Genomic DNA, 27,195 nt, shown 5'->3' with positions numbered 1-27,195 from the left:
GATTTGAAGGTGGAAATTATATTACAGTGTCATGGATATACAGAGACCAGTTTAGGTAGGCAAGGTTCCAATATATACTGTGACTGTGCACGCTGGAGAGCAGCAACCAGAAACCAATGCAATTTTGCAAATGCTTAGTCCTTAAATTATACTGTTAGCTGGTTTCATTAGTGCATCTGTTACTTAGTTAATTTATACATGTTTTTTTCTTCCAAGAGTAAACGGCTTAGTTAAGTAAATAAATTTAGTAGTAGCATATTATATATGCAACACAATTTGCTTCAAGAGGCTAAAACAATTATGCTGGAGATTGTTGGATGCCACCTTCTGGTCCAAGGTGGAACCAGCAAGCTAAACAATAAGCGAAAGTTGAATAAATAACAAGAATTAATTATTTATTATTACTAATATTATTACATCATCAAAATACATGATGCTTGACAGAGTAACAACTAGACATCCCTGCCCTGAAGACCTTAAACTCTAAAATTTAACACAGAGAAGGCAAAAGAGGGAGAGACAGAAGAGAGATGGAGTGCGAGTAGAGGAAGAATGCATGCTTAGTTCAGTTAGGTATGTTTAGTTTCAGTAAGGGATTAGTACTAACAAGCTGTACCAAATTAAGCATAAAAAGGGGCTGGGTTTTCTTTTTAAAGATTTGATGTTAAGAGAGGTAGCATCATGGAAATTTTCCGTGAGGCAGTTGCAGGCATAGGGTGCAGCAAGGATAGATCTGTTTAATGGAATGGGAGGCATCTGAATGGATGAGGATGGTGGAGCTGGAGGAGCAAAGGTCACAGGCAGAGATACATTGGGATATGAGCAGGTAAGGCCTTGGAGGGCTTTAAAGAATGGTGGGGGGTTGTGGGAGCAGACAGGAAACCTGTGTAGGAATTCATCATATGGCCATTTAACAGGATGCCGTTGTTTATGGATATGGAGGGTGTGTGAGGAGAGCTTTGGAGGAAAGATGAGAATGTCCATCTTGGATTTTCCAGTTGGAGATTAGAGTGAAACATCCAAGTTGAAATTAGTGATGGGTACATTTACCTAACTTGGAATCTTAATTCCCCCCTTCCCCAAGCTTTCCCAGAAAATGCCTGGGGAAAACATGAGGAACAGGGAAAGTGCACCGCACCTATTACCAAACAAAAAAGACTTATTCTTGAAAAGGTAAGGATAAGCAACAGCGAGATTTTGCTTGAGGCAAGAGAGGCCTGCTTGCAGTAATGGTGGTGATGGGAATGCCCCAAATGAGCCAGACTTAGATTTGGAGGGGTCTGGGATTGGTTCTTAAGGGCTTGAGGCTTTCCAAACTGGAGGAATTCATATTCTAAACTCCCCCAATTTCAATTTTATCCCTACACTATTCGCAGAAATACCAGATAGACTGAAATGTGGGGTTGGATTGAGGTCAGTACCATCAATGCAAAAGCAGTACCCAAAGCCACGAGGTGTGATGAGGTCACCTAAGAGAGAACGGGGGGGGGGAGGAACGGGGGACAAGCAACGAGGAGTGACTGATACATTAGGACTGTAACTAAGCTAAGTACTGTATGCATACATTGTTTTCTCCCAGTTTATCTTGCTTCTATTTCTCTCCTTTGCATTTTAAAAGTGTGAACCATCTAGGTCAGGGAACTGCCTTCTCATTACTTATAAAACACTATGCACATGGAAGACACTTATTATTAATAGTAATAATGAGTGATTAAACAGGACCAGCTGAGGACAAGTGTCATGTTAAGCTAGAACATTAAGAGAATCAAGCAGGAGAGAGTGATCAACTGTATCAAAGGTAGCAGAGAACAAAACGGATGAGGACAGAATAGAAATGGCAAATACAGCATTAACCCTTGTACCACTCCTTGCAGAATAGAATAGTCCCTTAGAATACAAATATTAGCCATCCTGGTTTCTAGACAATTAAAGGAAGCTTTACCTTTTCCAGTTTTTCCTTCTGTTTTGGGCTCTTTGCCTCTCTTTTTTGCATAATATATGAAGCTGTGCCCATAACACAAATATCAGAGGGCATCACTTAAAAAAACACAAGAGTATACACACTTCAGCAGGGGTGGGGCAGGGGTGAGTTCATGGGGAAAGGGGTGATTTTCACGAATTTCCCCTTCCACCAAAAGCACTCTGTGCAATCTGACAATGTGTCCCTTAGGGACACATTCATGGCTGGGTGATTTGTTTTTTAAAAGAATGACTTCTGTAAACAAAAGGCCAGTAATAATTCAGTGTCTCCTGTGCATCACTATTGCTGTATTTTAACCCTACCAATTGACCACGTAGGGCATATGGCCTCTCTTTGTAAATTACTTGGAGATCCTCTTTGGGCAAGAAAAATCCTCACATGCTGCTTCTTTCCCCCCTAGGTATTGGTATCTAGACAAGCAAGAAATCCTTTACACACAACATAGAAAACAAACACATCTTCTAGGGTTCCAAGTTCCACACATTAATCACTAATAATGACATTTTAAAAATCTCCATTAGCAGATCTGCCATTCATCATTGTTGCGTAAACAGAATCTACACTGGGACTAACTATAGATAGATTCATCATTGATTTCTACAGGTTCTTGACACACTTCCACTTATAAGTCACTTGCAGGCCCACTTCCTCCCATCATACATGAATTAGAGGATCATCAATAATTCACCAGTAAATAAATAATGCTTATATACTGCAGTCACGGCAACAAAAATCTTTTATACTGTGTCAGAGGTCAGCAGCCTGTGATGTACCTCTCAGAAAAAAATTCATAAGGCAGCAGATCTATAAAGAAAGCTCTTATATTGGATCATTTCTGTTGTTCTTCAAGGAGATAGTTCATTTGCAATCATTACATTCACTAAATATCTTCATTAGGCTAATCGGGAACATCGTCACATCAGTAAACATGCTGCAAAATACATTTGAAAAACCCTTAATATATGACATTTTACTATGATTTGGTACAGGAGTTTTCAAACTGGTTCTACAGTGAGGGCCAAATCACATGGCACAGTGTGAACGAAAGTGTGGGGAAGAAATCTGGGGAGTAGAAGTTTGCATATTCTTCTGGCAGCCTTTGCTGATGATGCTGGAGATCACTATAAGCTTACCAAGCCTTGTCACCTTGTGTTCTCTACCAGTGTGCCAAAAGGCACACCTTACAATTCCACATCAAATTATTTCCTAAGCAGGAGCACATCACTGGACCTCAGGCAACTTTCAAACAGTAGAGCCAAGATTGGGACATGAAGAAGAGGAAAGGATGGACAGCAAAGAATCTGTGGTGTCTTGCAAAGTATGTGCTAGGTTTGTTTTCTTGCCTGAAAGTATCATAGATTACTCCTGCAGCAAGTGTAAGCTGATTGCTCTGTTGAAAGAGAAGGTGTGAGTACAGAACTACCCCACATTAGAGGGGATGAAGGATTCCTGGACAGGTGACAAAAGAGACTTCAGCGAGCAGGAGGAAACTGTAATAGAAGATTTGATCTATTCAGGGGTGGAAACTGCATAGAAGAGAGTAAATGTCAGAAGCAGGAGAATCAGAAGGCATTCTGAACAACTAGAATCACTTACAGTATCTTCTCAACAAGAGTGACTTTGAATATCACAGTGGAGGATAGCTATAGCAGGTTATGTTAGGTGTGAAGGAAGACTCTCATTCCTCTAAGGACAGAGATGATTCTACCACTGCCTGCAGAAGAGGAGAAACGTGATGGTGGTTAGTGACTCCCTATTCAGATATACGAAGGCAAGCACGTGTTGACTGGACCAGTAAGCTCATGATGTGTGCCATTTCGGTGTTTTCCCTGATGTGTGGAACCAGAATGCAATGTACAGGTTACCAAGACTTAAAAAGTCCACTGATTGTTATTGCTTCTTGTTCATCTGCACAGGAGTGATTGACATTGCCAGGCACAGCTATGAACATGCATCTGATAAGGAGGCTCTGGGAAGGAAAGTGAAAAACTTTTGGGTTCTTCAAGCAGAGTTCCTGTCAATCTACACGGAAACAGTAGTGGACTACAAAGAGAGAACACTTCATCAGATGAATGACTGGTTATGTAGATGGTGTCGTTGAGACAGATTTGGGCAGGACTAGATCTATTGGGCTGAAGTTACAAGTTAGAAAAAAAGTTAATGATAAGAGCAGTTGAACAACAGAATCAATTACATAGGAGTGGTGAGCTCTCTCTTGCTGGAGGTATTCAAGCAGAGGCTGAACAGCCATCTGTTGGGGATTGCATTAAACAGAGGATTGGAGTAGATGGCCTACGAGGGCCCCACCAACTCAATGTATCTGGGCTGAAGAAAGCGCCTTTCTCTACAAGTTCCCCACCATTCATTAAGATTATCAGGAGGGGTCCATCTTCAGGTGCCACCAGTTCATCTGGTGGAGAGCTGGGATCGGGCCTTCTTAGTTGTTGCCCCTAGGTTGTGGAACGTGCTCCCCATGGATATGAGAGGATGATCTTCCTTGGAGGCCTTCAGGAGAGCCTTAAAGACCCATCTTTTTAGCCAGTTTTAACCTAGTTTAAATGTTTTCTGATTTTAATTGTTTTATTGTGTTTTTTATTTTAATGTAAACCTCCCTGAGCCACTTTAGGAAAGGTGGTATATAAATTGAAAAAAATAAAATAAATAGGTTATGAAGGGCCTCTTTGAGATGTGAGCGAGGGGTGATGGGTCAGGTAACAAGCAGGATACAGCACAAGGAAATGATGAATAATGTAAGCAGCAAGGTCACCCTGTTCAAAGTAAATCCCATGTGCTTGCCCTCACAACACTATTGAAAAAGACCCCTTTCTCACAAAAGATAACAATATCGCATATATAGATTGTCTTCACAGTTACTTTTTTCTTAGAAGCTATATTGTATTTCCATTGGGAGGGATTTCCCCCCCCCCAGACAGAACAGGATTTGGCCCAAAAGCATTTGCCTCACTATAATCCATTGCCTCACTATAATCCATGTCTGTAGGATATAAGCAGCAATTGAGACAGAAACACCTTTGCAACCTCCTCAAGGGTTGTGGGAAGGAAGGAAGATCACCTGTGCCATGCCTACCTGCCAGAGATTTAATAGCTCTGTCTTGCCATCCATCCAACTAGCAGAACTGTCATCGTAACTCCTAGGGTCCAGTGGGTAGCTACTTGCAGGAGCCCCTCTGAAGGCACTTGAAAAAAGAAACTTACTTATGAAGAAAATGCATCAAGCAAGAAATGGAAGAGTTTGAGCAATAGTTTACAGTGGAAAAATTATTTGCATTTTCTGATGCCTTATTTATTTTAAGATAACATTTTGTTTCTTAATTATCTAGAGCAATAAATACATTAGTTGCAGGAAAGGATTAACAGCAGAGAAGAATGTTGTCTATCAACACACTGCTGTAATGCAAACACCCTGTAAGCCTTTTGTTGGATTAACTTTGAGGGACTTATTAACAGGAAGTTACACACACTTCCTAAACAAACCTTGATCCAACCAGGTTATACAGGTGAAACTCGGAAAATTAGAATATTGTGCATAAGTCCATTAATTTCAGTAATGCAAATTAAAAGGTGAAACTGATATATGAGACAGACGCATTACATGCAAAGCGAGATAAGTCAAGCCTTAATTTGTTATAATTGTGATGATCATGGCGTACAGCTCATGAAAACCCCAAATCCACAATCTCAGAAAATTAGAATATTACATGGAACCAAGAAGACAAGGATTGAAGAATAGAACAATATCAGACCCCTGAAAAGTATAAGCATGCATATGTATTCAGTACTTGGTTTGGGCCCCTTTTGCAGCAATTACTGCCTCAATGCAGCGTGGCATGGATGCTATCAGCCTGTGGCACTGATGAGGTATTATGGAAGACCAGGATGCTTCATTAGCGGCCTTCAGCAGTTCTGCATTGTTTGGTCTCATGTCTCTCATCCTTCTCTTGGCAATGCCCCATAGATTCTCTATGGGGTCAGGTCAGGCGAGTTTGCTGGCCAATCAAGCACAGTATACTGTATACTTTTCAGAGGTCCGATATTGTTCTTTTCTGGACTTTTGCACGATATTATAATTTTCTGAGTTTCACCTGTATAATAATGGCAATGTGATCATCTTGCTTTGAGCAAACCCTTTTAAATGACAATGGGCCCTACTGCTAGGATCATTCTATGGTACAACTGCCTTCAAACAGCGAGAATCAGAATGCTATGCTGTATTGCATAGAAGATAGCTTGATCCTAGGTTCTGTGTAAGAGGCAGAGGAATCTAGTGCTGGAGACAGCAAACAGGCACAATTGGTTTTGGTGTGGGGAAGCAAAGACGTAAGCAGTGGTATTTGGGGTTGGACCACCCCAGTGCTTTCTCTCTGATTTTTAACAGGTGGACTAAATTTATACTTGGCTAAAGGAATACTTTGATCCAGAAATGATATAGGCTTTATGGCTATATTGTTTTATGGCTCTGCATGAAATATAAGGCTGAAAAGAATTCAAATACTCTATATGCCCCATCATAATTTGGAACCCCCAATGCTTCTGACTAAACTCAAGTTGCTGGGCACTTTGATTTGAAGCTTTTTATATAGTTACTGCTATAAAATGTTTTAATATTATATAATGTAACTGTAGTGATGGGAAGGATTCGAGAGAGGACAGGCCTCACTTAGAGCAACTGCTGGGAGAGTGGGCCTTTCCTAATAAGGAGGAAAGCCCAGAAAATTCAAAACAGAAGTGCCAATCCAGAGAACTGGGTGGAAACTACACACACAGCCATCTACTAAAGAAGGGAAAGATTTTTTTCTTAGTTTGTCGTCCCAGGAGTGCCCCAAGGAAGCAGCTGGCTGAGACCTGTTTGGGAAATGGGAAGGCCACAGCCCATGAGTAATAAGTTAGGACTAGTTCAGTTAGATGCATGAGAGAAGTTATTTTCCTTAACTGTATTGCTTGAAATCTGAGTTGCCTGGTTTAATGAACAGTCTCTCTCTCTTACAATCTGCTAGGGATGTGCACCAAATAGCTTCGGTGCAGATCCACGGGCGGTGAGGGGTTCACTTAAGAGGCAGCAGGGAAATCCAACCGGCCCATCCTCCAAGCCCCTGCCAGCCTGCTGTGGCGCTGTCTCAATGGAATTACTTCTGTGCAAGTGGCAGCTTGTGCCGCTTGCCCTTCTAAAACGCCACACCACGGCGATGGGATGCATCCCCGGCATCCCTCATGCGGCATCAATGCTATTTACGTGCTGATGTAGCATGAGGGATGCTGGGGGTGCATCGGCATGGCATTTTAGAGGAGCAAGCAGCACAAGCTGCCATTTGCACTGAAGTATTTCTGTGGAGACAGCACTGCGGCAGGCCAGTAGCGGCTTGGAGGATGGGCAGGATCTGCCCACCTCCTCTTAAAGGAAACCCCTCGCCCCAGGCAGTAATGTTTCGGTGCCAGGAAGCGGAAGCGTTTGGTGCCTTTCCAAAGAGCCACCGAAATGCTTCAGGCTCATTCCTACAATCTGCTTTTTGAAGAAACAATTATTGAATTGCATATTGTTGTTTTTCTTTTAATCTAATAATAAATCCTTGTTGGTGAAGTGTGCTACTCTTCATTTTGGATCTGTCTTAGTCACACACCTTTGGAGGCCTAGGACTGCTCAGCCTTCTAGGGAGGGTTTTGCCACTTTAACCTCCCCCAGCGATCATATATGGAAAGAGTGGTTTGTCCTACATTAAAATAAAGTGGATGGTGGCAGCCTATTTGAATCCCTTGCAGTCAAGGTTTCACCCCAGTGAATCCACACCCCTACTCCGGCTCTGGTAGGAGTCATGACAGTAACCTTTGAGGAAAACTGGAATTTATACAGAAAGCGTTCCTCTGTGTGTAAATCTCTCTCTCTCTCTCTCTCTCACACACACACACACACGCAATTTATATAAATATATGAATATTTCTCTGTGTGTATATATAAAATGTATAATATATATTTCTGTGTACACACACACACACACACACACACACACACTTAGTTAACTCAGGTGGCTGAATTCCTATCTGACTGGAAACAAAACAGGGCCACCCACAGACAAGGTACTGGTTTCTACATAACCAGGGGACTCCCAGAGTACACAGAAGAGATAAGTACTTTTATTTGTAAATGAAAGTGAAGGTGGGTGGGGAAAACCCAAACAGCTTGATGTGGTCTGAATATGCTCAGTGGCACCCAAGAGACAGAATGTTTTTTGGAGAGAAAAAACAACTGAACACAGGGAGTGGAGATGGAATTGTGCTGCTTGAGCCTTTAATAGTTAATAATATGCTAGAGATTGGCATTAAGGTTGAGGTGTGTGTATGTGTATCATTCCTTTCCAGACTTCAATTCATTGATTATGTTCATCAGTAGAACACAAGTCATTTTGAACCTTACATTACATATACAGTCATTCCACCTTTTCTATGGGCAAAACAACAGAGAGAAATTTTGTTATACACCATATAATACATACAGTCACACACTACCAATAGGGTTGATAGTAGTTTCAGAATATAATATAAATTAAGGAGAATAGGATTGCTCCGCTGGTAAACATTTCTCTCTTCTTTCTTCAGCTATCATCTTTCACACAGAATATATTTTAGAAGAAGAAACAAAGTTTGGTTGACAGTATGTTTCAGGAATTAATGTGCATTGTATATAAAAAATATGTAGGAGAAGATATATATCGGGGGCTGGAGGCCGTGATGGGTTGGATGTGGGCTAATAAACTGAAATTGAATCCAGACAAGACGGAGGTAATGTTGGTTAGTAGGAGAGCCAATTGGGATGAGGAGATTTTACCAGTTCTGGATGGGGCTGCACTCCCCGTGAAGGAGCAAGTACACAGTTTGGGGGGTACTACTGGACCCGGCTCTGCTTTTAGAAGCTCAGGTGGAGGCGGTGGCCAGGGGTGCCTTTGCACAGCTTCAGCTAGTGTGCCAGCTGCCTCCCTTTCTCGAGAAGGCAGATCTGGCCACAGTTACCCATGCTTTAGTCACGTCAAGGCTGGATTACTGTAACGCGCTCTACGTGGGGCTGCCCTTGAAGAACATCCAGAAACTGCAGCGAGTGCAAAATGCAGCAGCTAGGGTTTTATCTGGAGCTGCCCGGTGGGAGCACATCACACCCATTTTGAAAGAGCTGCACTGGCTACCAGTTTGTTTCCAGGTCCAATTCAAGGTGCTGGTTTTGACCTTTAAAGCCCTAAATGGTTTGGGTCCGGGATACCTGAGGGACCGCTTGCTCCCAAGGGTTGCTGCCCGCTTGACAAGGTAATCTGAGGGGGCTCTGCACCGGGTGCCGACAATGAGGGAGGCTTGGTTGTCGTGTACGCGGGACAGGGCCTTCTCTGTTGCTGCCCCCAGACTCTGGAATGCTGTCCCGGTGGCTATTCGCTCCTTGGTTTCCATCACAGCTTTCAGAAAAAATGTAAAATCTTGGCTTTTTGCCCAGGCATTTATTTGATTCTCTGCTGCTGCTCTTTATAATCTTTAATGCTTTTATGCTTTTTGTTTTAAATTTTTAAATCAGATTTGTTTAATATTTTTCCCCGAACTTAATATTTTAATTGTGTCTTTTTTACCATCTTGTGTTTTTTTTTTTGCTGTAAACTGCCTTGGGATTGCTTTAATGAAAGGGGGTATATAAATTTAACAATAAATAAATAAATAAAGGCATGATCTAATGCTTTGAAGCTGGCTAGAAAGGAGTGCTTAACATGACCCTCTCACAATGAAGATACTTGTCATACTAAATGCCTTTAGCTTATTGATTTGTTTTTTTGCTCACCTTGCAACCAAGTATCTTAAAATCTAGCCTGCATTGTCTGATGGGGAATCAGGTTTACCTTTTTACTTTAGTGAAAGTCAGCCATCTATCATAAGCCTTGGGTGTCCCCCCTCCCCCAATATACTGCACAGTTTTTTTAAAAAAGCAAAAGGTTTCTTACTTTACATTCTATTCTTTATATTTCTTTACTATTATTACTCTATTCCTAACAGCTGAAATGTAAATAACCAGTAAGCATGAACTGAGAAAATAAAACTTTATCATCCCCTTGAAATCCCACCACTACATATAGGGGCGACTCCAGATATGAGGGAGCCCTTAGCAAGGTGACCTCTGGTGGGCCCTCCCTTTACTGTGGTGGCAGACATGTTGTTGTTTTTCATTCTCAGTGAGTCAGTAGCAGAAGCAACAGCATTCTAGTTGGTGGCTGACTGCCACCTATCATACTTTTTCTGGCTAAAAAAAAAAAAGTAAAGTGTGCCATCGAGTCGGTGTCGACTCCTGGCGACCACAGAGCCCTGTGGTTTTTCTTTGGTAGAAAACAGGAGGCATTTACCATTGATATCTCCTGCGCAGTTTGAGATGATTCCTTTCAGCATCTTCCTATATTGCTGCTGCCCGATATAGGTGTTTCCCATAGTCTGGGAAACATACCAGCGGGGATTTGAACCTGCAACCTCCGGCTTGATAATCAAGTCATTTCCCTGCTGCGCCATTAGGTGGTTTTCTGGCTACAACCTAACATATTCCCTGCCCCCGATGCCTCACACAATGCCTCAGGTAGCATCTGCCTACAGAGTAAGTAGAGGGGACTCACCCAGATAGAGGACACTGATTGCTGACCGGCCCAATCCTCCTCAGGGGGCGAAAACAGGAATCAGCAGTGCCCCTTCCAGTATTGGAGCCTTGGTAGCTGTCCTCGGTGGCTTGTGCCAAAGTCAACCCACATATACTCTTAAGAATTCAGGAATTCTGACTTACAACAGTCAAGCTGTTTGCTTTAAAAACCTCAAGTAATTAATTCTTCTGCGAATTAGGAGGTTTATTAGTTGGCAATCAAAGTTATTGATCCTCCCTACTGGAATATATGCCACAACAACAAAAGGGGCCACATGCATAGGATCCTCTGTTGTGCATAGCTTTGCACCTGATGATACAGCTTCATCTATTATAGAGATGGGTAAGGGCCAGGATTCAGTGAGGCCCATGCAAAATTATTTTGAGTGGTGTAGGGGCAGTTTTTATCTCAAAGAGTAATTCCTTGCATCTCATGGAGGTGATGCACCAACCTTATAGGTGGGGCTTTTGAGGGGTTGGGGTTTATTACCAAGAGGGACAAGTTGAAAAGTCCTCTGTATGTGTAGTTTGCCACAGATGGCACTTTGGATCTAAGCCAATATCTGGAATATACTAAAAAAGTGAAGATCATAAAATATGAATGGTTGCTTTATAAATTAATTCAGATCCCTAGTGTGAGTTGGCCAAGTATCTTTAATATCACTTAGCCTGCAGATCTAGAAATATCAGAATATAACTCAAACTCAAAACTGAAGAGTACATAGCCCAGAACATTCCAGTAAGTAAAGAACCTTAGGACTTTAGCAAGCTGTATTTTTAAAACTAAATTTTATTCTCATATAGTTAGGGGATATTGAGTGCCTTTCCAATACAGTTGCCAGGTCCCAATTCTCATAAAAGGAGTTTCAAATCTAGACTTTGCTAGTGATGTTTTTCAGTTGATTGAACTGAGCATCAGTGAAGAAAATAAAATAGACTCCAACAGTATGCTTCATTTATACAGCACAGAATTATCAAATAATCTTAATACATTTCAGCTACATATATATGTATATACCTACAAATTAGATATCGTTTAAGAATAAAAATATCTGTGTAACACAAGGAAAAGAGGAAGATACTTTTGTTTGAAAAGAGTCAAATGTTTATTGGCTTCTCTCCTTTGCCTCTATTCACCTGCATTCTGTATTCAGAGTAATTTGGTGCACAGACAGCAAAAGCATATTATGAAATTTTAATAGTGACAATGTCAGAGAACAGAGAAACTCAGGGACTTGCTTACTTCTGTTGAGAGAGAAAGGTATAAATTTTAAAGTATTTGACAATGAGAAATGTTTTATATTCTGGCTAACTTTCAGTTCTGAATTCTCAAGAAATTGTATCACAGTTGGCAACCTTAGGGAAATGGGCTGAGAAAAGAAAACCCTTTAAGTTTTTTTCTAATAGGATTGGATTCTCTCTGAAAGTACAACCAAGAGCTTTCCACTGCCTGTAGGACAACAGGGCTTCTTTCCCCATCAGGCAGTGCCTTAGCAACAACTCTGGTGCTCCCTCTCACCCCACCTTCCATTCTACTTGCAAAGCAAGCACCATGTGTTAAGGCAATATACATCTATTATGTCAGTAGGGTACTGAATGAAAACAATGTTATTTTCAAATAGAGGCCAGCTTAAACATTTCTTTTTGACACTCATCCAGTGTTATCACTGCAATGTTGCAGCAGACAAGATTGTGAAATTCTGTATGCTATTAAATTCACTCAGGCCACAGGACTGCCCATCAGCCTCTCTTGACGAAGCGCAATCAGCCTCTGGAACCATCTTTCTTCTGCTTCTGCCTTGTCAACAAACAGCTACAAAAGAAGAAGACAACATATAGTTTTATAGGGATATCCTGCTGAGGAATGGGGTTTGTGTGAGTATTTCTTGGGGAAATTCTGTGACATTCAGTACCAGATAGCTTAAGCAATCATAGTCGTGCAGTGGGGAACATATTCAGATGCTTTACTAAATGCTTAAACCTTATTGGCCCTTTGCTGGAGATGTTCTTTATCTGTCAAATTGTGCCTTATTTGTACCAGAATTTAGCCCAGGAACTTAATTTCAATGGCAGGATTTAGGAACAGAAGATAAAACATGAGACTGGCATATGCCAAGGATATTTTCTTCACCACTGAGTAACCACAATCAGCCACCACAAATCTGGGCAGGCTTGAAATGTGGCACCTCTGCTTACAATTAAATCCTGTATCAGAACATGGAACCCTTCATGTATCTCCTTGGACTTGCAAAGCGCCTCTCTGCCGTGGCAAGTGAAGAGAGCTTAAACAAGCTGATTAGAAGGAAAAATCAGGAAGACAGGTGCTTCCTTGAGATCTTAGAGTAGCCTTCACATGCTTTCTCTGGGAATGACAGACACCTTACACGATACCCTAGACAATGAACAGTGACAGCTCAATCCAAAGGAAGTTTAATTAAAGCCAGAGTTGACCAGGAGCTAGTGAGATGTAGTGGCTTGAGTTCTGGGTTCAGATTCGAGAAACCAGGCTAAATCTCTGCTCAGCTGTGAAGCAAACCAGGCGGCTTTAAGAGACTCTCTCTTTCAGCCTAACCCACCTCAGAGGTTGTTGTGAAGCTGAAAGCACTGCTCGGAGCACTTTGGATACAAATGTGATAGGTATGTAGGGATTAGGTTCTTAAGTCTATTCTGACTGCCTGGGGTCAGCAATGGAAGACATGAAGGAATAAAAAGCTGAGTGCCTCTGAACATGTGTAAAGTATCCTTCTTCACCAATGAGAAGTCAGATCTCATACACCTGGGATTAGGAGACAATAAGATCTTGGCAGGTTTGAGCTTTGATACCTCACTAAAAGTGACATTAAATTCTAGCTTTTACTCCAGTGAGGTCAATCATGGGGTACAGATAAAATTCAAAAAGCATATTATGCTATTCTGCCCACTGACCAAACTAAAGTACAGACGTGAATTATGAGCATGTATTTCCTCCCATAGATTACATTTATTCCTCGTGTAATGAATGGCCACTATGTTGTTTCCTTTGATGTGGGTATAAACATTATCACATGTAAAAGAATTTTGTTCAGGTGCAGGATCCCCTCCGTTTTGCTCTTTAATTGGCAAACATCTCTTCTTTCAGTTTCAAAGTTGCCCCATCAAAATTGTGTTCTTCACTGAGCATGCTGATCCTAATATACTTTGAAGCAAATTTGATCAGTTTCAATGGAGCTTCTATCCAAGTCAGTGTTTTTAGAACCACTTTACTGCAATAATGCTCTCCTGTAACAGGGATGTTTCAGTTTAAATAATAATAATAATAATAATATGATGGTTTGGGCTTAGTAGGTAATGGTTTGTAGCTCTAGCAGCGCTTTGATCTGTGGAAACGCGTACACAAGGATAAACAGGTTGCTCACCTGTAACTGATGATCTGGTAGTGATCCGTTGATATCCATTAGAATGGGTTCTGTGCCTGCGCAGAAGCCTCTCGGTATCGAGTCCACAGCTCCTCTTCGGCGCCTGCGACCACGTGGCTATTTAAGGCAGGAGGAAGCGCAGGCACCTCAGTTCCTTGGAGACCGCCAAAGCAGTCGAGTAAGCAGGTAAGTTGTACTGCAGGAAGGTAAGTTCTACTGCGGAGGGGAGGATCGATATCAACAGATCACTACCAGATCATCAGTTACAGGTGAGCAACCTGTTTATCTGGATCATGATCCGCTGAACCCATTAGAATGTGTGTTTAGTTAGCTCCTAAAAGAGGAGGGAGCAGTAGAGTTATTGCAACACCCTTTTGAGAACAGCTCTCCCAAAATTCGCCTCTGCTGCAGACCATAGGTATATAGCATAGTGTTTAATGAAAGGTTGCTCAGAAGACCAAGTAGCAGCTTTACAAATGTCTTGGAAGGATATGCCAGACAGATGAGCAGCTGACATGCCATAGGCTCTTGTGGAATGTGCTTTAATGGGCCTTGGCAGTTGAACCTTTTGCAGAGAGTAGGCCATACAGATGGTCTCCACTATCTAGTGTGAAAGCCTCTGTCTAGATAATGCTTGCCCTTTCTTCACTCCCTTAGATGAACAGTTGTTTTGTTCATCTGTTCATAGGAGATGAACAGTTGTTTTGACAGCCGGAAAGGCTTAGTCCTTGAAAGGTAGTAGAGAAGTGCTCTGCGCACATCCAAGGAATGCAGAGCCTTCTCCAACGGTGTGGTTGGTGAATTGAAAAAAGTGGGCAGTACCACGTCCTAATTTATATGGAAGTCAGACATAATCTTAGGCAAAAAGGTGATATCTGGTCGAAGGAGAACCTTGTCTGGGTAGAAACGGGCATAAGGGACATCCATCCGGAGCGCAGTAAGTTCACTCACCCTGCGAGCAGTGGTGATAGCTACCAAGAAGGCAGTCTTCAAGGATGTCAGGTTTAATACCGCCGAATGCATGGGTTCAAATGGAGGCTCAGTCAGGGCCGAGAGAACCAGTGAGATGCTCCACTGTTCGAGTGGTTTACGGATGGGGGGGTACAGGTTAGAGAGGCCTTTCAGGAAACTTTTGCAAGATGGGTGGGAGAACACCGTCTTGCCATCCCATCCTGGATGCTTAGATGACAATGCTGCCAGATGAACTTTGATTGAAACATTGGACAGATTCTTTGTCTTCAGGGAGGTCATATACAGTAAGACCTGCCGGATGGAGGCCTCCTTAGGGCAGAAAGCATGTCAGGAAGCGTAGATAACAAATCTTTCCCACTTGCTGGCATAGTTTCTCCGTGTAGACAGTTTACGCTGGTTCGGCAGGATCCTCTTTCAGAATCGATCCTCCATGCTGTTAGTTGTAGAGTCAAAACATCTGGGTGTAGAAGACAGCTGTCTTCCTGAATCAGGAGGTCTGGACGGTTTGGAAGTCTCTGAAAAGTGTTCGAAGCTAGTCTGAGTAGCTGCGGAAACCATGCCTGGCGAGGCCACCAAGGTGTGATCAGGATGCCCTTCACATGTCCTGACAACAGGCGCACTACAACTCTGCTCACAAGAGGTAGAGGGGGAACATGTAAGTCCAGCGCTCTGAGCAATCCAGCTGGAACATATCCCCTAGGGACAAAGGTTCGTGACCCGCCCTGGAGCAAAACAGCTTGCATTTCTCGTTTTGCTCTGTAGCAAATAAGTCTATCTCCGGGAAACCCCAGAGCTGGAATGTGTTGTGTAAGTAAGCATCGTTCAGCTCCCACTCGTGCCTGAACTCCGTCGAGAAGGAATGGCTGAGGTTGTCCGCTAGTATGTTGTTCGCGCCTTTGATGTGAATGGCTATTGGTGTAATGCTGTTTCTGATGCACCATTGCCAAATCTGAAGGCTCAGGGCACAGAGACCTGCAGACTGTTCCCCTTGTCTGTTTAGACAGGCTATGGCCGTAGTGTTGTCCAGCTGCAACTGTACGACTCGGCCCCGTAGCATCGGAAGGAAAGCTTTCATTGACTGAAACACCGCCAACAGCTCTAAAAAATTTATATGTAGATGGCTCTGTGAGTGCGTCCAGAGGCCTTGAGTCTTGGTGGCATTACAATGACCGCCCCAGCCCCTCAGGGGGTGATCTGGGGGTGATCTGTCGTCACCCAAACCGGTGGAGCTTGTGCTTGGAACGGCAAACCTCTGAGTAGGTTGGCTTTCTGAGTCCACCAGGACAGTGTGCGTAGGACTGGTATGGGCACCTGCAAGAGTTTCACTGGGTTGTCTCTCAGCAGATTGAAGGAGGATAGAAACCACATCTGCAACTTCCTCATCTTCAGACGTGTGTATCGAACGGTGGACTTGCAAGAGGCCATCAGGCCCAAGAGGCGCTGCACCTGACGAACTGGTTGTAACGAGTTGCTCTGAAAATGATGTACCAGCGATGTGATAGTTTGGAAACGATCCTCTGGAAGGAACACCCTTCCTAGGGTAGCATTTAGCACAGCCCAATGTATGAGCTGATGGTTACAGGTGTGAGGTTGGATTTCTTCCAGTTGACCTGTATTCCCAGGTCCAGGAGAAGCCTCAACATATATTGTATTTGCGAACATAACTCGCCTTTGTCCCTTGATGACAGGAGCCAATCGTCCAAGTATGGGTAAAGCTTTAGCCTCTTTGTCCGCAAGTGGGCCACTACCACTGCTATGAACTTTGTAAAGACATGTGGGGCAGTGCATAGTCCGAATGGTAGCACTTGGTACTGGTAAACTGCACTTCCTACAGTGAACCGAAGATACTTCCTGAAGGATGGGTGGATCCCTATGTGAAAATAGGCATCCTTGAGATCTAACGTCGCCAGCCACCGTTCCTGATGCAGAAGCGGTAGGATATCCTGCAACGTTGTCGTGCGATACCTCTTCACATGGACGTATTTGTTCAGATGTCTTAAGTCCATAATCAGCCGAATCCCTCCATCCTTCTTTGGGATTTGAAAATAACGAGAGTAAACCCCTCTCGTCTTCATGCCCATCGCACCGACACAATCGCTTTCTTTTGCAAGAGTTCCTGCACCTCCTGGCACAAGGCTGGAGTCGCCTTGAGTTGCCTTTGTAAAGCGGATGCCCTGCAATCGCGAAAGAGCTTTGAACTCTATTGCATAACCGCACTGCATAATTTTTAGTACCCAGTGATCTGATGTTATGTGGGGCCATGCTTTCGCATGACTTGCCAAACTGATGGAATTGGTGGCTAGTGGATGCGGCTGTTTGTTACTGTTGCTGTCGTTCGCCGCTCTCAAAATCTCCCTGATGTTTAGGGGAGGTAAGCAAACTTGTGTTATTCGGTGATGCGATGGGCTGTCTTGAATCTCAAAGGCGCTGCTTGTTCTCCTCTGCAAGCTTTCGTTGGCCTGCCCGAAATTTTCCCTTTTGCTGATTGTTACGTTTATTATATGGCTGGTAAGACTTGCAATAGTCCAGTCTGTCCTGTTGTCTATAGGCTGGACGCGGGCAATAGACGGATCTTTGTTTTCCCCCATAAGATGCTGAAGCGGAAGTTGAAGCCGTAAATGTCTTGGTGGTAAACTTCGATTTTTTCATTTTCTCCATAGTTGCATTTGTCTCCTCCGAGAACAGGCCCTTCCCATTGAAAGGCAGTCCTTCTATTTTGTCTTTCATGTCCTGCTGGAGTGCAGCTGAGCGTAGCCAAGCATGACATCTCAGAGTCACTGCCGTGGTGATGGATCTGGACTCCGATTCCGCCAGATGCTTGGCCGTACTTAGTTGTTAGCAGGTGAGGTCTGCCACCTTCTGGAGAGTCTTGCAGAATCTATTCTTAAGCTCCTCTGGCGACAGCGAATCCAAGTCCTTTTCCAGGCTTTCCCATATACAATAACTATATTTTGCCATGCAGGCAGAGTAATTTGCTACTTTAACCGATAGACAAGAGGTAGAGTACAACTTCCTCCCCATAACATCCAATTTCCTCCCCTCCTTATCAGCAGGGGTGGTATGTCTCCTTCCTGACCTCGAATTGGTGGCACAGTCAATTACTAGGGAGTTCGGAACAGGATGTTTGAGCAGGTACATGTTATCCTGTTCTTGCACCCGATAAAGTCCCTCCAAACGTTTTGATGTGGGAGTAGAAGTGTGTGGCACCTGCCATGCACACTGAGCCACATTAGAAATGATAGGTAGTAACGGTAAAGCCACTGGTTTGGTTGATTGAGATTGTTGCATAAAGTTATAGACAGGGTCATCTATGGTCTTTAGTTGAGAAGAGGGGTCTAGACCTAATGCAGCAGCCATCTGCTTCACATGTGAATGGTACGGCTTCAGTTCCTCTGTTGGTGAAACATGGGCTGGGATAGATACATCTGGGGATGGATCTGCCTCCCCGGTTTCCGTGTCTGATTCAAAATCGGAGGAGCCGTGATGGCTGTCCCCAGAGCTCTCATTCGAATGAGATCGAGTGGATGGTGGCGGGCCCGGCGATTCAGGGGGTGGTGAAGGCAAAACTGCCAAGGGCTCAGTCTGCACCGCTGAATCACTAAAACGTCCTACTGCCATCTGGGAATATCTGTTGGAAGTAACAAGTCTAGGAGTCTGAGTGGAAGCCGTATAACGTGTTTTCATTGGCTTCGCAGGAGCATCCCAATGAAAGTGGACGTACACGGAGTGGCGCCGGATCTAGTTCAGCCTGACAAGCCGTGGAGTCCCCTGGTTGTCTCCAAGCCCTGTCCTCCAGGTAGTCATAAGCCATCCCTGGCGAGGAGGCGCCTGGCAGTGCAATTTCTCTCGCAGATGTAACAGCATAGCTAAAGCCACAAGTGTGCCAAGGTGTCGGAGTTGTAAGCTGCGTAGAGGTCAGTAACCTCGGAACCGGGGTAGAGTCAGGCTTGATCTTCGTCAGAACGTGGAAATCCTCAGAAAGTCGAGGGGGTAGCAGTAGTGGAGTCCAGCATCTTTAAAAGAGGGTCCAACGGAGCAGCCTCTGCATCAGAAAGATCTTCCTCATCCAAAGAGAAGGTCATGGGTGCTCTAAAACGAGGAGTTACGGTAGTGATATTGGTCGGTGTATGCAAAACCGAAAGTTGTTCCTCCTCTCTTGACGTCGATGGAGACCTGATCGGTGTCATAACAGGCACCAAATCACGAGAGGAAGGTATAATGGGTAACGATGCCGGTGCGGCCATCAAAACTGTCTCTGTCGATGCCGATGGTACTGTCAATGTCGAGGTCAATGCCAAGGTGGTTGTCGAGGTCGATGCAGAGGTGGTTGTTGAGGTCAATGGTGCCAGGTCTCTCGATGTCGAAGATGTTTGCTGACGCGACAGAGATGCTTCTCTCTGTATCGATGACGACGAGGTTGAGCGACAAGCCCTCGGTTTCGACGGGACTGGTTTTTCTGATATGGAAGGTGCCGTCGAGATCAAAACCACCTCCACTTCTTGAGCCGACCTCAGCGATGGCAGCGAGCTCAAGAGCTTTCGAGCCTGCTTCGTGGGCTTTTCGGTGGCAGCAATTTTATCACCCGGCCTCTTCAAGGACTTAGGGGTAGTCTCAGCGGGCATAGAGGTTTTAGACTGGGCCGAACCCAGGGCCCTCACGCTTTGTGGAGATTTTGATGAGGTGGAAGGTGCAGCTAAGACATCATCGTCATATAGAGCCGCCCTTAGACGAAGTTCCCTGTTCCTCCTCGTCTGCTTTGAAAAGGACTGACAAATTTTGCAGACCGAAGTTATGTGGGCCTCCCCCAAACATATCAGGCATAAGCTTTGGCCATCCTGGGAGGGCAGTTTCGCTTTACATTTATCACAGTGTTTGAACGTTTTCTTTCCCTTAGGGGTGTCCATAGTACTCACTCCACAAACGATAGGAAACATAGGAAACTGCCATATACTGAGTCAGACCATTGGTCTATCTAGCTCAGTATTGTCTTCACAGACTGGCAGTGGCTTCTCCAAGGTTGCAGGCAGGAATCTCTGTCAGCCCTATCTTGGAGAAGCCAGAGAGGGAACTTGAAACCTTCTGCTCTTCCCAGAGTGGCTTCATTCCCTGAGGGGAATATCTTGCAGTGCTCACACATCAAGTCTCCCATTCATATGTAACCAGGGCAGACCCTGCTTAGCTAAGGGGACAAGTCATGCTTGCTGCCACCAGACCAGCTCTCCTCTAGATCCGTGATCTAAATCCGAGAATCAGTCCGCTTTTTTCAACGTAGAAAATTGGTAGGCAAGGCAGCAACAAAAACAGTTCGAGGTCAAGCCAGTAATCAGTCAGTCCAAATAGTGATCAAAAGAGTAGTCAAAATACAGTCCAAAATCAGAACGATACAGTAGAAGAACTTCTTTATATACCAAGGAACTGAAACGAAGGAGCTGCAGAAATAGCGAGCGATCCCCATGGCAGTCGAAAAGGAACTGAGGTTCCTGCGCTTCCTCCCGCCTGAAATAGCCACATGGTCATGTGGGGCGGGGCACACGCGCCGAAGAGGAGCTGTAGACTCGATACCGAGAGGCTTCTGTGCAGGCGCAGAACCCATTCTAATGGGTTCAACGGCTCACAATCCAGATCATACAGTGCCTGTGCTTCCCAAGTGGGGAACACCATGTATATTTCTCTGTTAGAAGCATGCACACATGCTTAGTCAGGATGTCTGCCAATGTATTCTGGAAGTTGCATCCAATTATTGATTACAGTTTTGGTAGATTCACTGTACATGTAAGGTTATGTGGGTATCTTCTCTCAATCTAGATTTCAAAAATCTTAAAAATAGAGCCACTTCAGATGTGGCCAAGGGTTGGAATGCTTACTGGGATTTTTCAATATGTAGACACCTATGCAGTTTGATAAGTTGCCTTCAGAATTTTTCTGAGCTTCAAAAGTGGTTTGTCATGTGGCATAGAAGGCAAGAAACGAACTGTATCATTCTATGGCTTCTGGCTAGAGTCTTTGTGCATATGAAGAATGCGTCTTCTGGGACATAAGTGAATATAAAAAACTACCATAAAATTATGAGAAATGAAGTATTTCATTTCCCTGTGTAGCTCACAAAATTGAAAAAGAAAATACTAAAGAATGACTTTGAAAAATAATGACTTCAGTCACCCTATTTAAACTTTGGATATGGCAGCTTGGTGTCACCTTTACATAGTAATTCTCCTGCTCTCGGTTCTAATGTTAAATGTTTTTTGAAAACTACATATTGCAGTGCTTGAATTATGGGGGGGGGAGTAGGGGGGGCCATAAACCCTATTACCTGACTCCCCCTAGTGTTAGCTAAATCATGCCCCCACCCACCCATAGCTTTCTAAAAATAGTAGCTAAGGAGGGTACTATGTTCCCTTTTGCTCCCCTGTAACTCAAGCACTATTTGAACAACAATGTATGCTGCATTTGTGTGTGTGTGTGTGTGTGTGTGTGTGTGCAGGAACAGTGGCTGACATCCTAACAAAACACCAGTTCTTCTGAAAAATTCAACTCAGCTCCATCACTGGCTCAGCAGAGGTGGGGGGGGAGTTCAACCACTTCCCCTTTTCCAGGAAGTGCTCTGTGACACCCAAACATCTCCTTGAGGGTTGTAGAGCCCTCAGGGACATGTTTTTTGGGTGACAAAAAGGACCTCTGGAGGATACATAGATCACATAACTTTACTACACCTCTTCAAAGTGAACTGTGATAAGTTTCACCATGCTTACATTGGGATGGGCTAGTGAGTTCTCATCTTGATATCTGATAGCAGTAGGAATACTTCCAGTTACTGTTACTTTTTCAATTGTAGCAAGACCAATATTTCCTACTTCTGCTGTTGTGGGTTCACTCTTGACTTCAGCAGGTTCTGTAGCCTACAGAAAACAGAAGACCCATCAGATGCAGAACATTCATAAAAGCTTTGTATCCAAGCTAATTTTGCATAATCATAACAGGGCCAGCTCAAGGGGTTTTGGTGCCCTTGGCCAAAATAGTCCCCAGTGCTCCCAAGCCCTGCCCCTGTATCTGAAATCACCAAGCCCTGGCCCCCAACGATGCCACTGCCATTCCTGCAGCAGAGCCATCTGTGCACTACATACAAATACGATGAATATTTATATACCACTTTTCAACCAAAGTTCCCAAAGTGGTTTCTCTTTGGGAACTTTTGTTGAAAACTCGTATATAAATATTCATTGTACAGGTGGGGGTGCGGGTGGAGAAGGTTGGGAGCCACTGGCCAAGCACTATGCTCCAGAAAAGCCAGGCATTTACCCTCTGCCGCTGCTGCTAGGGATAGTGCAGCAGCCACCCCAGTCCTTGTTCACCCTCACAAACCTCCTTGTTAGATCACGCATGCTGCCTTGATTGGGCTACTGATAATGCTATGCGCATCCAATAGATTATTCCTTCTCTTTCTGTCTCGCCACAAGCAGACCTCACATGCATTTTCTGGGCTTGCTGCACTGAGTTCCTCTGATCCCCAATTCAGCAAGATCTGGACAGTAAGATCACCTTGTTGCACTACTGAATTGGTGCTCTGGGTTAACCCTGACACCAGTTTTTCCTTTTGCATGGTGTCACTGGTACTTGAGAGCAATGCAAGTGGCTGGTCCTCAATGAGGTTTGGTGGAACTGAGAGCGGGGATTCTGGATCCCTAGGTGCCATCTCATTAGAGCTTGCTTGAGCCTGGCTGCATGAGACCACACTGACACAGGCAAGTTGGGCAACCTGGTTGCTCACATCATTTCCAATCAAAATAGGAGTTTGTACATTGTTGTGCACAGTAACTGTCCAGGGACCCTCCCAGTCCCAGTTCTTTAGGCAAATATTGGCAAGTGGTAGGTGCACCACTGGACTTTCAAAGGGTTTAACTGCCCAACTTCTCTGAGGCACAACCATCTCTGATCTTACAAGGCTTTCATGCACGGAGGTAATTTCAGCGCCAGAGTCTCTCCATCCCCTTTCCACCTTCTCATTTATAATTATGCTTTCCTGATGCTTGGCAGGAATAGCATTTGAATCTGTGATGCGGACACCCACAAGAAAGTCTTGTGGGGGTTGTTCAATTCATTTGTCAGGGCAGCTTCTGGGCCTGGCTAGCTGATGGGGTGGCTTGCTTAGGAAGGGCCCCAGCGGGGATCTGCTCCTTAATGACTCCTAACTGACTCCTAATACTCTGACTAAAACAGAACAGAAATCACATTCATCTGTGTATTTATTTACTCCTTTCTACCTTCTCTGTGCAACCTGGTTCTGGCTCTCAGACAGCTTCTAGCAAAGTTCTTGCAAAACAATTCAATCTCGATCCCACCTGCTGCCAGCCAATTGTGATGAAACGGGGGTCACTCTGGACTTTCCTGGGATCTACCTTCAGTAGAGAAATTGCTCTGATCCAAACTCTAGGAGCACGTCGCTCTTTCAAGGTAGGCTGCCACCAGTTGATCTAAGCCACTGACCAGGCTTAGACACTGCTTCAGCAACCTTGAACGGTCCAGCTTGGGACAAGAAGATATTATTCTGAAAACAACTCAACAGTAGTGAATGACACATGGGGAAGAGTTTTGCAAGTAGCCCTCCAGAAGCTGTTAAATCAGACTGAAGCCACTTCTAAGTATATGAACTTTATTAAGAAGCAAGGGTTGCACACAGAATAAGGAATTGGGAGAAAGTAGATTGAAATTGGAAGTAATGAAAGGCACACAGGAATTCAAAAGAAAGTACAAAAAGCATTTACTAACTGACTAGCACTGAGCTTTACCTTAGTCTATCAGTAGGCAGGTCCTTGCCTGAGAGGGCATTAATCTCTATAGCTTCTCCCAGTGGAATATCCATTTGCAAATTAAAAAGGGTGAACACTGGCCAGGCCATTGTCCTCTAGCTTTAAAGCCATGAGGGAGGGGGTGAGCTGGGCCTCGGGGACTGTGGGTCTCACACCTGTCTGTTGTTCAGAGAGTATTCTAATTTCCTCCCCTCTGGGTGGTGAGATGCAAAGTGGCCCTATCTCCTGTGTCAGATAAGATTTGATGCCCATTAACCCTTGATGCCCTTTGTCAAGGCCAATCAGGCCAGTGGCTTGAGCCGGCCCTGCATCATAAACAGCATCATCTTGCAGCTATTGATGAGTGATCAGGGAAAGATATGTTTGGAAATAGGCATTCCTCGTTTCAGAATTTCACCTAAACTGACCTACCAGGCTACCTTGGAACATGGAATTGCAGACTGGACAGACACAATCTAGCAAATCTGAACGTGTGGGATTCTAATGCTTTATCTGGTTTTGATTGGGATTTTATTTATATTGTAGTCTTCAATATACTTGAAGCAGTTGTCTTTAAACAGTTGTCATAAATATTTGTGTTTATATTCTAACACAAATACAAAGATTAAGATTTTTAAATCTCTCCAACACTTGCCATCTTACTGAACATGTGCCCAAAATGTGTCCAATTGGCCTTGTGTTTCTCTTGATCCAAGACAAGTCTAATAATGCTTATTGCAATATACCAGATATGGTCATTGTTTACAACAGTACTTATGTTTCATTGCTCCTAGAGCAAATTATGTAAATTACACATTACTGTTGATGATACTTCATTCCTGAATAATATTTAAAGATATTACTACATCATGACTGGGATCCAAATTTGTCTGAGTCTGATGACTGGGAATTAAGACTGCCTACATGAACAGTTAATGTAAATTGCATTAACATACACTGCACTAGCTCTTAAGGGGCTCTAGAAAAGAACGGAAAGCTTACCTTTTTGACTTCTTTACTTGATCTGAATGCCTGTGGAATAAAGGAGTCACTTTCAATTGCTTCAATTTCTTTTACTCGTTTCACTTGTTCTACGAGGCTGGTTTGGTCTGTGGAAGAGAGTATAATGTCAGTATGGTTTAGCATAAGCTTAAGATCAATGCTCTGCAATATTCTTCTAAAGTATTTCTGTTACGCCGGAAATAGAAACCTCTGAGGTAAGCTATGGCTCTGCCAAGGAAGCCATTCTTGCTTTGTTAGAGAATAAGCATGGAAAGGCTAAAACAACTCATTTGGACAATGAAACTGAAATGTTCATCATTTACTCTAGTTACAGGACAACACAGATGACCAAGCATTCTTTAATAATGAGTCAGATTCTTATTGCAATGAGTTCAGAGGATCCTTCACAAAGGATGGACGAACAGTCCAGTAAAATGCCTGAAAGCAGTAAGAGAGACTTGATATTCTGTCGCCCAACTCAGAAAATAAGCACGTACACCACTGAGCTCCTTGGAGGAAGAGTAGGATATAAATGTAAAATAAATAAATAAAATAATCTCACCCATCTATCAACCTGGCAATGAGTCTGATCCTTTCAGGGAGGCTCACTTACCACACTGAGAATCACTGCTATACAGTGATGGCTCTGTGATGCTACACAGAGACCACTGTATCCCTAAGGCAACTTTTTGAAAGTATCCATATTATAATCATGTACAGGTGGACCTCGATATTCACAGAGGTTCTGTTCTGGACTGCAGTCGCGGATATGGAAACCATAAATATCTAGTTATTAAGGTCAATGTGATTGAGAGAGTTAGGTTCTTGATCTGCCAAAAACTGACCAAATTTCACGAAGGGGGGGGGGACTTCTTACCTTGCTCTGCTGCTCCTCCTGAGTCATGTTGTGGCCCCAAATCAGCCAAAAATCGGCATGTTTTCCCCTCTCTATTTTTAAAATAAAGATGGAAGCCATTTTGTGGCTCTGTTGAAATTACCTCTGTGGTTGTTTCCAGCCACCTCCAACGCACAGATACACATGGCTGGCATGTGTTTGAGCTCCCCCTCCCCACGTGTGCCGAGGTCGGGTGTCTTTTTCCTGACCGTGGATACCAAATTCACCGATAATGAGGTCCACCTCCATACCATTTTAATATTCTGATGGTGCTTTCACGCAACATTTTAAAAAGTTCTTTAGTCTTTTAATAATTGAAAAGATTGTGCTAGAGTTATGAAAAAAATATTTTACAAACCAACACTCATTTCCTTTGAGTTTCATTTTAATAAACATGAATGTTGCATTTTTCACTTCCATTAGAAAGGAAATTAATACGACCAGGCAAATATATATTGGTAACAAAAAGATGCAGGGAGAATACAAGTTCCTTGATGCACAACTGAGAAAGAAAGCAGAATACATCCAGGGATAGAAAGTGTTGATAGCGGGACAGAAAAGTTATATACTGGCAAAGGGTCTATGGCAGTCTGAAGCTATGTGTGTGAGAGAAGCCATAATACATCATCTATACTTCTTCAGGGCACACAAGCCTAGAAGTATCCGAATCTGAGAGATTATCTAAAGAGTCAGCCCCACAGGGTGATGAGTACTTCTTTATCCAGAAGAATACTTCAGTATTTATTTCTATAAACAACTAATGCACGTAACTTTGCTTACACACAAAGGATTTGCTCATACAAAGGCAGAGAGAACAGAATTTTGAACATTGCCTAATCTGTAACTACATTTCCTTATTCAAATAGTCAGGGAAATCTGACCACCACCACCACATTTCCCCCTGCCTTTCCCTCCAACAATATGGTCTCTCCATCCCTACCAATTTTATCCTCACAACACACTGTGAGGCAGTTTACGCTAAGCAAGAGTGACTGGCCCAAGATCATCCAGAGAGCTACACAGCTGAGCAGGGATTTGAACCTTAGTCTCCCCAATTCTAGCCTAACACTTTAATCACTACATTATACTGGATCTTCACTCTTAATGCTTGCATACTCAGTAAAGGAAATAATTTTAGCCCTGATACTGTAGACTTCCTCTTGAGCTTGTCTCCATTGGCACTGAGTATGTGCTTATGCATACTAGTAGAAACAAATGCTGCTGTTTCTACTAGTATGATAGTATGATGCTAGGAGATGGATTTATTTATTGTTAAATTTCTATATTGCCTTTCATTAAAACAATCTCAAGACAGTTCACACAAAAGTTAAAACAAGACTATAAAAATTACACAGTTAAAGTAGAATATAAAAATACAGGTCTGATTAAAAAGATTAAAAAACAAGCACAATATAACCATAAAAATATATATAAAGCAGCAACAATAGAAACAATCATATAAAAGCCTGGGTAAAAAGCCAAGATTCCACACGCCTTTTAAAAAC

The 27,195-nt window shown here is 43.4% G+C and overlaps 1 protein-coding gene across 3 annotated transcripts in view; it reads right to left on the bottom strand.

Annotated features, from left to right (window-relative positions):
* Positions 1–8,254: 8,254 nt before the first annotated feature.
* The window catches only part of RSRC1 (arginine and serine rich coiled-coil 1), a 354,988-nt gene continuing 336,047 nt past the window's right edge, over positions 8,255–27,195 (bottom strand). For all 3 annotated transcript variants that reach the window (XM_053309286.1, XM_053309288.1, XM_053309287.1), the window contains 3 exons: positions 24,796–24,902; positions 21,760–21,906; positions 8,255–12,456 (listed from right to left, as the gene is read on the bottom strand). In XM_053309286.1, coding sequence (XP_053165261.1) covers positions 12,364–12,456; positions 21,760–21,906; positions 24,796–24,902 — 347 coding nt within the window. In that variant the 3' untranslated portion in view covers positions 8,255–12,363. The remainder of the gene's footprint in view (positions 12,457–21,759; positions 21,907–24,795; positions 24,903–27,195) is intronic.

The sequence above is a fragment of the Hemicordylus capensis genome, chromosome 3, assembly GCF_027244095.1.
Source record: "Hemicordylus capensis ecotype Gifberg chromosome 3, rHemCap1.1.pri, whole genome shotgun sequence".
NCBI lineage: Eukaryota > Metazoa > Chordata > Lepidosauria > Squamata > Cordylidae > Hemicordylus > Hemicordylus capensis.
The sequence above is the reverse complement of the archived record's forward strand: the minus strand, read 5'-3'. Positions and strand labels throughout refer to the sequence as shown.